Source organism: Monodelphis domestica, chromosome 5 (assembly GCF_027887165.1).
Source record: "Monodelphis domestica isolate mMonDom1 chromosome 5, mMonDom1.pri, whole genome shotgun sequence".
Taxonomy (NCBI): Eukaryota; Metazoa; Chordata; class Mammalia; order Didelphimorphia; family Didelphidae; genus Monodelphis; species Monodelphis domestica.
Window position 1 is genome coordinate 190,424,418 of NC_077231.1, and position 12,070 is coordinate 190,436,487.

At 35.5% G+C, this 12,070-nt stretch overlaps 1 protein-coding gene across 4 annotated transcripts in view; it reads left to right on the forward strand.

The window, feature by feature from the left end:
* Positions 1 to 12,070, forward strand: part of ING3 (inhibitor of growth family member 3) — a 52,592-nt gene that overhangs the window by 25,067 nt on the left and 15,455 nt on the right. For 3 of the 4 annotated variants that reach the window (XM_001364981.5, XM_056799627.1, XM_056799628.1), the window contains one exon: positions 10,881 to 10,977. In XM_001364981.5, coding sequence (XP_001365018.2) covers positions 10,881 to 10,977 — 97 coding nt within the window. Of the gene's footprint in view, positions 1 to 9,538; positions 9,660 to 10,880; positions 10,978 to 12,070 lie in introns of those variants that run through there. The other variant, XR_008912280.1, reaches the window with a different exon arrangement.

A 12,070-nucleotide genomic window follows, 5' to 3' on the forward strand; every position in this document is an offset into this window, starting at 1 on the left:
TATACATACTGATAATCCCTGTAGGTTGTCTATCTAACTGCATATTGTAATCTAGATAATAGTAAGTTCTTTTCTTTTTACAATAGCAATTGTTTAATCTGAGTTAAACTGGGACACAAAAACAAAAATTGTTTGAGTAAATATCTGAAACATCTGAAAGACTAGTAATGACTGATGTGGGGTGAGCCATAAGAACAAAGCTATTAGTTTAGAAAACAGATGATTCTAGGGGGAAAAAAGTATGAAGAAAGGGGGCATAGAGCTCATTGCTATGCATGCAAAGTTATTCTACCATTCCAGAAGAACTTTGGAAATCAAATTTAAACAGGGCAGGTCTATGAAGCTTAAATGTTTTAGATCTGACTATTAAAAACTCAGTGTCACCATGTATAGTACCATGTATAGTTTTATAACTACTGAAGGACAGTAGTTTCTATAAGACTGAGGTCTCTTACTGAGACAAAAGGGCAGATTTTAAAAGTTAACATTTTCAGTATCTAACATATTGAAAGAAGCTTACTCTTTGAATTAAATATTTATGGGACCCCCAACCTTATGTGTCTTAAAGTGTGGCAGGCAAGATTCCTGACCAGCAGAAGTCAAGGGATGGGAAGTAGAAAGACTGAAGTGAAACCCATGTCAATTAGAAAGTCTTAGGGGAAGGGTTTAGACTGGGCTTACAAAACCAGTATATGAAGTAGTCTGGGTCTCTGCCATTTTTTTGGTTTGTGAAAGAAGCTCTTGCTGGTGAGCTGCCCCAGCACTTATCTTGTAAGCCATCTCTGGCAGGTGGCACAGCACGGGGCTGGTACAGCTGGGCTGGAGAGTTTGGGTAGTTAGGCTGGTAATATCTTCTTCTTTGTTTCTTTCTCTTTACCAATAAATATTTATAAATTTAGAATAAAGTCGCCAAGATTAATTTTTATTTATTACAATACTATAAAATCCTTTAAAAGTGTTTTTATAGAACTTATGTTGTACTAACCATTAAATCTAGTACCAAGGATACTGGAGTATAATAGATGCAACAAGAAAAATAGCTATATTAGAAAGACTTCATTTCTTAAAAATGTGTAATTTCCCCCTTTTTACCCTAGGCAAATGTTTAAGAAAACATTTTCCCCCAATTACATATAAAAACAACTTTTAACATTCTTTGAGTCTCAAATTCTTTCTCCTTGTTCCTCCCTCCTCTCTCCAAGCTGATATTGATTTTACATGTGTAATCATATAAAACATTTTTACTATTATTCCTTATCTGGAAGAAAACTCAAATAAAAAAACAAAAAATGAAGAAAGTATGTAGCATGTTTCAGTTTGCATTCAGACTCCATCAATTCTTTCTCTGGAAGCACATGGCATTTTTCATCTTGAATAATTTGAAATTGTCTTAGATCATTGTATTGATGAGAATAGCTAAGACTCATTTGTTCATCATACAATATTGCATTTACTGTATACAGTGATCTGGTTCTACTGACTTTACTCTGTTTCAGTACATGTAAGTCTTTTCAGGTTTATTCTGAGATCCTAGTTGTCATTTCTTTTAGCATGTAGTATTCTATTACAATCATATATCATGACTTTGCTTAGCCATTCCCCAATTAATAGGCATCCCCTCACTTTCCAGTTCTTTGCCACCACAAAAATAGCTGCAATATATCTCTTTGTACAAATAGTCCCTCCCCTCCCCTTCCTTCCCCTTCCCTCCTCTTCCCTTCCCTTCCCTTCCCTTCCCTTCCCTTCCCTTTCCTTCTCTTTTTTTGTGATGCAGACCTAGTGTGGCATTGCTGGTTCAAATGATATGAATGTTTTTATAGCTCTTTGGGCATAGTTCCAAATTACTCTCCACAATGACTGAATCAGTTCACAACTCCCCCAGCAGTGTATTGTTGTCTCAATTTCCTCTCCTCTCCTCCAACATTTGTCATTTTCCTTTTCTGATAGGTGTGATATAGTACTTCAGATTTTTTTTAATTTGCATTTTTCTAATCTATAGTTATTGAGAGCATTTTTTCACATGACTATAGATAGCTTTGATTACTTCATCTAAAAAATGCCTTTGAGCACTTATCAATTAGGGAATGATTTATTTTCTTACACATTTGACTCATTTCTCTATGTGTTTGAGAAATGAGGCCTTTATTAGAGAAACTTCTTATAATTTTTTTCATAATTGTGATTACTGTGTCTTTTCCTTTATATCCTCTCCCTACCTCCCAGTTTATCTAACTGTCTCTCTTAATTTGCCCTTCATGTTTTCATAAATGTTTGGTTTCTGACAGCTACCTCACCCAATCTGTATACCCTCCTAGCAGTGCCCCCACCCTCCACCTACCCATAACTCCTTTTTTTCATACTTTCTGATAGGGTAAGATAGATATCTATACCCAAGTCATTTGGTATGTTTTTTCCCTCTTTGAACCAATTCCAGTCATAGTAAAGATTCAAGTAAGATTACCTTTCCCATCTTCCCTTCCCCTTTTGCACAACTTTTTACGTCAGAAAATTTACCCTATTCTACCTTTCCATTCCCCCTTCTCTAGTACACTCCTCCTTCACATCCTTTTGTTTTCTTTTTTGTTATTATCCCATCTTATTCAATTCACACCTGTGCTGTTTAGGTATAATCCTTCCACATAGGGTTGTAAACAGTTTAACCTTATTAAAATCCCTTTTTTACCTTTTTTATACTTCTCTTTAATCTTATATTTGAGAGTTACATTTTCTGTTCAGTGTAGGTCTTTTCATCAGGAATGCTTCAAAGTACTTTATTTCATTCAATATCTATTTTTTCTCCAGAAGGATTATGCTCAGTTTTGCTGGGTTGATGACTCTTGGTTGTAATCTTAGTTGTTTTGCCCTTTGGCATACTCATATTCCAGGCCTTCTGGTCCTCTTAATGTAGAAGCTGCCAAATATTTTGTTATCTGACTGTGGTTCCATTAAACTGTTTCTATTTGATTGCTTGTGATATGTTCTCCTGAACCTGGGATTTATGGAATTTGAATATAATATTCCTGTGGGTTTTCATTTTGAGATCTCTTTCAGAAGGTTTGAATTCTTTTCATTTTTGTTTTACCCCCTGGTTTTAGGATATCAGGACAGTTTTCCTTGATTATTTCTTGAAAGATGATGTATAGGTTCTTTTTTTTTTTTTTTGATCATGGCTTTCAGGTAGACCATTAATTCTTTTTTTTTTCTTTTAGTTTTTAAAATTTAGAATATTTTTCCATGATTCAATGATTCATCATTCTTTCCCCTCCATTCTTTCCTCCCCCTCCCAAAGCTGACAAGTAGTTCCACTGGGTTATACATGTATCATTGTTCAAAACCTATTTCCATATTATTAATAATTGCAGTAGAGTGATCTTTTAACATCAAAACCCCATTGAACCATGTGATCGATCATATGTTTTTCTTCTATGTTGCTGTTCCCACAGTTCTTTCTCTGGATGTGGATAGCATTCTTTCTCATAAGTTCCTCTGGATTGTCCTGGGTCATCGCATTGCTACTAATAGAAGATGGACCATTAATTCTTAAATTATCACTCCTATATATTTTCCAGGACAGTTGATTTTCCATTGAGATATTTCATATTTTAAAATATTTTTTCCTTTTTGATTTTGTTTCTTGATGTTTCATGTAGTCATTAGTTTTTACTTGCCCAATTCTAATTTTTAAGGAATTATTTTCTTTAGTGGACATCTGTACAAACACCTTTTCCATTTGGCCAGTTCTACTTTTTAGGAAAGTTCTTGTTAGTGGATTTTTGTGCCTCTTTTACCACTTGACCTATTCTGTTTTTTAAAGTGTTGTTTTCTTCAGTACTTTTTGTGCCTCTTTTACCAAAATGTTGATTTTTTTCATGATTTTCTTGAAACACCCATTCCTTTTCCCAGTTTTTCCTCTATCTCTCTGTTTGATTTTTAAAATCTTTTTTGTGATCCTTCAGAATTATTTTCAGGACTGAGACCAATTCGTTTTGTTTGTTTGTTTGTTTTTGAGGTGGTAGGTATAGCAGTGGACTTTGTTGGCTTCTTCTGAGTTTCTGTTTTGATCTATCTCTGACCAAGTAATTTTCTATAGTCAATTTCTTTTTGCTCATTTTTCATCCTATTTCTTGACTTTTAACTTTAAAAAACTATTAATGTTGGTCTCTGATCCTGGGGTTGAAGGGTCACTCTCTTACTTCATATTTTTTATGTAGCTGCTTTTTGAGCTAGTTGGGGGGTGGGGGTGGTCGATTTTCAGTTCTTCCAAGGTAGTAGGATCCAAGGAGATATCATAAGATCCTATCTTATGCTGTGGTCTGTGAGCAAACCACAAGCCCTCTTTTCTGCCCTATAACTATGACATAGGTCCCAACTCCCCTTTGGCCTCAAACACAAATGTACTAGTATTCCATGCCCTGGGACTAGACCAAGACTTTGAGTCAGATTTGTATAAGGCAAAAGAGTCCTGTACTTAATGTCAGGAAAGGACCCCCTATAATTCCCTCTGATCAGTTGTTTGACACCATTCATGTCTGTAGAATGATAGCTTTAGAAGCTGTTGCCTCCTCTTCAGCCCACCCAAAGGTCTGCACTAGTCTGTACTCAACTCCCACCCTTGGGCAAAAGATGTTTCCTGCTCTTGGGGTAAAAAAGTGTTTCACTCAGTCCTTTTGTGGGTTCTGCTGCTCCAGAATTCATTTTGAGGTATTATTTTAAAGTTGTTCAAAGGGAGATTTGGTAGAAATCATCAGGCCCTGCCTTTTCTCTGCCATCTTGGCTTTGCCTGCCCCTCCTCCACAAACCAATATTTATACAGTTTGAATCTACCTCTGTAGTTCTACATTACTTTCTAGAGGGTTTATCAGGAAGGAAGTGGGGAATACATTAACTAGTGCAGTTTTAGATATTTAGAAAGTGGGAATAACAGGAGAAAGTTTGTTTTCAGATCAAGTTGATCTCGTTCATTCTTATTAAGGGTCTTTAGTTCTTTAATCTTCTTCACTTCTTCAATGTACTTGTCTTCTTATAAACACTCCAGTATAGGAGGTATTTGTACATCTCTTTTCATTTCCATTTTGTTGGTCAATTTTTCTACTGCCATTTTACTGAAGTTACTGTTGTTTTCTGTTGCTTTATGAAGTACTTCTTCCTATGATTTTGCTTTTCAACTAGCTTCTTAAGGCTTCAGCTTCTTAAGACATGTCTTTTTACTGCAGCTTCTAGTTTCTTGAATTTATTCCAGGGAAAGTTTGGGATTTTTTTGGAGGATGTAGGCTATGTATTCATTCAAATGTTTCCCTAGAGGCATATCTCTATTTCTTTCACCTGGTCATTGGAAGAACCCATAATGAAAAGAAGACAAGAATCTGGTAGTGCACCCAAGACAGTCCACACAGTGAGTGGGGAAAGCCTTTCTAGGCTGGAATCATCTGGCCCTACTCCCCAACAATATTCTTCATCCACTTGGACTTTCCTCAGGCCAAAATTCCTGAGTGGTTTCAGATCCCTCTTGAGAAGTTCTTCATTTATAGTTGCAGGACTTTTTGCAAGTCAGTGTAATGTCATCAACAAAAATGTATTAAAAAATTTTGAAAATAACTTGCTGATAGAAAAGCATCCACATAAAAATGAATGCATAGTGAAGATAGGATGTAGGGTAGAGAAAAGGGAAGAAGCAGAATCTTAACAAAAGGAATAAAGTTTAAACATATAGGAGATTTAATGTGTTTTCTAAAGTTATTCCCTTGTTTCTTAAGTTTATATAGATTTTTTCATTGTAGCAAAATTAGGCTATAATGCAGGTTCCTCTTCCCTGCTTTTTATTGCTCTGTAGTTATCTTCTGTCGCATAGTTTGACTTTCTGATAGCTGTTTTTTTCCCACATATTTATTTAGATTTAAGTTTGGGAAATTAAGCTGTGTAGTGCAGTCATGCAAAGAGTCCTTGCACTTGTAATCAGGAAACCTGGATTTTTAATACTATATCTGCCTCTAATTGGCTGTATGAGCTTGAGTTTCATAAGTGCTCTTAGAATTCTTCTGAAACAATCTGATAAGATTGAGAAAATCTTATACAAGTTCATTCATTTCATGATGATGTGAGCAGGAATTTCATCTTGCATAAGAAATTTGGGGAAGTTTATGGTATCAGTTTTCTGATTATAACCACATGGAGCAAATAACAAATATATCCTGATAGACTTTGTGATCCACTTTATGGAGGAGATTGATAAGGAGATTAGTCAAATGAAGTTGTTAGTCAATGCTCATGCTCATATTTTAGTCAAGGAGTTCCTCAGGCATTTTTAGTGCATCAGAGTAGATTTCTCAGCTTCTCTTTCTCGAAATTCTATAAAGGTGGGACCTGGTGGAAATCAGATTATGACTGGGGCAAGAGAAAGGAGATGCAGGTTAGGAAGTAGAAAACTTGCTCTCTGAAAGAGAAACATGTTGTAGACTTACAAGTTTACCCACAGTCGCCTAACCTGACTAACAACATTCAGTCACATACCACAACAGGGGTTTTAGTCTTTAAACTTAAAAACTGCTGCTTATTGACCATGGTAAACTTTTTTTAAAAAACATAACTACTTCCAATTGCTGCAGATGCCCAGTTAATAGCAAACAAAATTAGTTTATTGTGACCTGATTGGGCCTGAAGCTAAAAAGCAAATATTGAAGCAGTCAGTCCATCAACAAGCATATATCAAGCACTTACTATGTGCCAGGCCAGTTATTAAATCCTGGCAATAAAAATACAAGCAAAAAGACAGTCCATGACCTCAAGGAGCTTACATTTTCATAGAGGAAGATATTATATAAAGGGAGCTAAATAGCAGGAGAGGGAGGAAGATGAGTCAGTTGTCCAACCTGGCAGAAATGAAGTCATGGTTGACTAAGGTTGCCTATTGAAAAATGGAGGTTTGGGGAGGAATAAGGTAATTAAAGGGAAAAGGCCCCAGGGGAGAGCACTTTCATTGTGAGAATAATCCAGGCAAGGATAGTGTGAGCTGAAAAAATACTGTGGAGAGGAGTCAGAGGTGCAACTTGGAGAGAAGGAATCTGCTTCTCCCATTCATCCCTGTTTTTCTGGACAGATATACATAGAAAGCAGGTGTTAGATTCCCTTTCTTCCTTCTTGGTCCCAATAAAAGCTTGACTTCCTAAGGAATAATTCCCTAGGGGTGACTTGAAGGAGAGATAAAGTGGTACCTAGGAACCTTCAAAGTAGTTGGAGCCTGAAATAGAAGCAGATACTTACTACATCCTTCCCTTTTTGTCATATCTTTGGGGAAGAGAGCCTCTGTTTATACCTACCTCTGAAGGATCATATCTCTTCCACATTGGTGCCTGTGCTAAAGGTGAATCCTTTAGGAGTAGTTCTCCTTCTGCCAGTCAGTATTCCCACCTTCTTTGCCTGTCCCTTCTCTAGTTCTTCTGCTCATTTATCTGCTGTTAATTTTTCTTACATGAAGACTTCTTTTTCTGACCTCTTAGACATAGAAGTCCATAGGTTATGATTTACCAAGGGTTTTATAAGTAGTTAACAGGAATGGAATTCAAACCTGGGGCTTCTGATACTAAATCAAGTTCTCTTTCCAGTATACCAGCCTGTCTCATTTGAGTAATATGGATCTGGTAAATCTACATCGTTCTTTGTAGGACTTATTTTTAAATAAAACTCACTGTCTTTTAAAAATTGAAAATACTAAAGCTCTAAGTCACCAGCAAGAAAGGTAATACATTTGATCTTTGTTTCTCTGGACTTTGGCAAAAAATTAAGTTGGGTTTAAACTAGGTTTACTTTTCTAAAATGATACTTGAATTGTATCATTCCCTTACTCAGAAAATTACATTTGCTCCCCATGACCTATAGAATAATGAAGTCTATATTCTTAAGTCTCATATTCACATTTTGCTAAATCTGGGCCTAGCCTTAGGTCTGTTGTACCTAACCTTACACTTCAGACAAACTGAGTTGCTCTTTAGGTACCTAGACACTTTTTCTTTCTTTCTTTCTTTTTTTTTTCTGATGCCTTTCTCCTTGCCAAGAATATCCTTTCTGCTCATTCAAATATCCTTGAAGTGTAGGGGTAGAGTCATCTCTGCCTTATGAAGTTTACCCAGATTATCTCAGTTCAAAATAATCTTTTCTTCCTAACTTCTCAGGGCCTTGATTTCTTTGTTTGTAAAAAATAATAATAGTCCAATTTTTCATAGATTTGTGAATTTGCAAAGACTTCACATTCATTCTTTCCCAATATCCTAATGACCATTCTGGAAAGTAGGTAGCACCCACCCTATTTTATAGATATGGGGATCTTGGGCTCTGAGAAGGTAAATGACTTGTCCAAGGTCACATAGTTATTAAGTTGTAGAGTTGAGATTCCATTTTAGGTCTTCTGGCTCCAAATCCAGGACTCTTTGCACTATGCTTACTCCTTTAAATATGTGATTTGTATTAGGTGACACCCCTCCCCCCCTCTAAGGACTGATAGATTCATAGATCTAGAGCTGAAAGAGACCTTTCTACATAGAAAACTGAGGCCCATGGAGTTTGTGACTTGCCCAAGGTCATATAGCATCAGAAACAGAATTTGAACCTAAGTTCCCTGACCTTAGTGCCAATGTTCTTTATACTGTATCATGCTGTCCCTCATCACAACTCTAAATTCTTTGTTTCTGTAATTCTAAACTACTGGCACTTATTATTTGTACTATTTGGCAAGCAAAGAATTGTGCATTGATTATTATGTCTCTTGAATTGTTCTTTTAAATCTGGTGATGGGTATTTAACTTTTTTAGTCGGTCATGAAACATTTATCAAGTTTCTCAAGTCAAAAACAAAACAACTGAAACACCCTGCCCCTCCTCCCCAATTAAAAAACAAAACAAAAAAAACAAAAAAACAGCCCCTGCTCCCAAGGAACCTACATTCTAATGGGTGAGACAACATGTAAAAATATAGATAAATGCAAAATATATGCCATATGTAAAGGGAAGATTAAAAGAGAAGGCATTAGCTTTGGGGGAACCAGGAAAGGCCTCCTTGAACTGAGTTTTGAAGGAAGCCAGGGAAATTAAGAGGTGGAGGTGAAAGGCCAGAACATTCCATGCATGGGGCATACCCAGTCCAAAGGCATGGACAAGGGATAGAGTGTTATGTTTGAGGAATTGTAATTAGGCCAATGTTGCTGGGTTATAGAGAGTGTGGAGGGGGAGTGAGAGGTATAAGAAGGAAGGGGCCAAGTTATGAAGGGCTTCATCTTCCCAGATGACTGTAAGTTCCTTGAAGACAGAGACTGTCATATATTATTTTATGTGTCCAACTAGGGACCTGGCTCTCTGCTTTGCACATATAGTATGTGCTCACTGAATATTTGTAGATTGGTGTAATTATAGGTTGCATTGAGTTTAAATGGGTACTAATACTTTTTCTAAAGTGATTTTCTGTGTTTTTCTGAGTTCCTTTAGACCATTTTTGGCAAGAGGTAAGGATTTTTTTTGCCTTACTGAAATTTAGGTTCATATTTTTCTCCTAGAATAGAGGTTAGATTCAAGGATGCTCAATTACCTGCAAACTCTTTGAATGAGTGAGATTCCAACATTGATGACCCTGATGCTAATTACAGCTTCTGACAGTTTCAGACAGGCAGTTTTCGGGTAAGGATGAAGGGAGCTGGGTCCTAATTATAGAAATTTCACAGACTAACACTCCTTTAGGTACATTTAGCCAAAGGCTAAACAATGTGATATTCTTTTACTTTTATTTTGCAACTTGATTTCTATTATTCTGTGATTTTAAAAAAATACTTATGTTAAAATGTAGTTTGGGTCCTATTCATGCTGGAATACAAAAAACACTTATTAACCTTAGTCATAAATGGTTAAGCATAATTCTCACTGGTTATCTTAGATAAACATTATTTTCTTGACAGATTTATTTTAACTTTTTCCTTATCAATGTACTGTATGATTTCCAGGGAAAGCAATCTCTTATTTCTATGGAAATTAGACTAAATGATACTCTTTTGAATAAAGTTTACCTTTTCAATCCAGCACTATTAAAATAATTAATGGATATTCCTAACCCTAGTTCCACAGAAATAGTGGTTCTCATTTGTCTGCAATAATTAATAAATTTTTTTCACTTCAGAATTATTGCAGCATCTACAACTAAATTATAAATCTCTAAATAATAGAAAAAGAAATTATTCTGTGCCATCTAGATAAAAGGGATGCATTTTACATTGAACTTTCATTTTTATTTAGAATTCCCTAGGGATGTAATTTTGATGTAGCTCATCATTAAACAGAAAATACTTTGTTTCAAACCTTTTAAGAATTTACAAAATGTATTAATCCACTTACTAGCTGTAGTAATATATGCACATTGTAATAATTAAATCTTTTATTAAGGATGTTCTTTGTCTCTGAGCGACATTCTTAACCTTAATTTTCATTGTACAGACTGTGGATATACATATTTATAGTGATCCTATAGGAAACTGAGGGCATGCCTTTCAAGGTCCCTCCTGCTGAGCCCTCAAATCCATACAGTAGCAGCTTGTCTGGTTGCCTTTTTTTGTTTTCTTCTGAGTTGGGGGGGGGCATTTTTCTTAAATTGGAGGTTCTTATTAACATATTATTATAATAAATTTAAATATTAGAACTTGAAGGGATATTAAGATCTAATCTAATCCCTTCATTTTTTAGATAGTGGAAACTGAGGTCATAGAGTAGTTAAATAACTTTCCTGATGTCACAGATAGTGATATAACTACTTCTTTTTAATTAAAATAAAGACCAGACATTTCCCCACAAAACTAACACTTTAACTAAGTCCCAAATTTTGGTGGTTACCTTTGCTCTTCTTTCAAACAGGTAGATCGACACTTGAGAAAGTTGGATCAAGAACTGGCTAAGTTTAAAATGGAACTAGAGGCTGATAATGCTGGAATTACTGAAATATTAGAGAGACGTAAGTAAATGTTAAGGTTTCAAATATTGTAAAGTACATGTGATGGTGTTGGAAAATTTGTTCCACAGATGCTTGAAAATTCCTCTGAGTTTTTTAGGTAGTTGCTGCAACATGAATGGATGATAGCATCTTTTTAGGTTTTTGTGGGCCCAGCATTTTGGCTTGTTTTCAGTCATTGATACCTCATAAAAGTAGAAAAGGCATGCAATAAATTCACTGGTGCTTTTTATAGTAATGACATAAATCTACTGAATCAATGTTCTTTTTTTAATTTTTAGACTGATCTTGTCATTTCATTTGTAGGGAATTTCCAGTAAGAATACTTCCTCTATCAATGTAATTATTTAACTGTTCAGCAGTTTATTCTTATACAATTATGTAGGACACTGACAGGTTGAAAGGTTAAAATCACACAGGCAGTATGTGTCAGAAACAAGATTTAAACCCAAGTCTTCCTGACTTCAAAGCCAGCTCTCTAACCACTTCTCCCCTCCCCCAAAGGCCTTTTTGTATTTTGGTAATTTTCATAATATCCAGTATCTGCTTTATAACAATGAGATAGCATGTTAAAGATGGAAAGAAATTTAGTCTCTTAGGTTAAGTACTTCCGTCACTAAACCTAATTGTTTTTGCTTAGCACAGCTCCTGGCACATAGTAGGTGTTTAATAAATGCTTACTGACTGACTCATTGACTCTGCTGTTTCAAAGTATTTGTATGTACTTAAGCAAACATTGTTCATTTTCCTCCCTTTAAGTTTTAAGTTCACCTGGACTTTTCTGTGGCAAGGTTCTTAGCCTTTTCATTCTGTCATAGATCCTTTTGGCCATTTGGCAAAGCCTATGGACCACTTCTTAGAATGGTTTTAAATTACTGAAGCAAAATGAGTGAAAATATTTTTTCCCCTCCTCCACGTTCATAAACTCCTTAACATCTATTCATGAACTTTTTATTGAACTGTAGATTAGAAGTTAAAAACCCTCTTTCTAAAGTGAGCTGTTAGTTGGCACTATAATAACCTCTTAACATTAAAAAAATACGTATTATTCTTTTTTGGTTTTATACTATGATCATTTTCCTTGTAACAAAGTCAG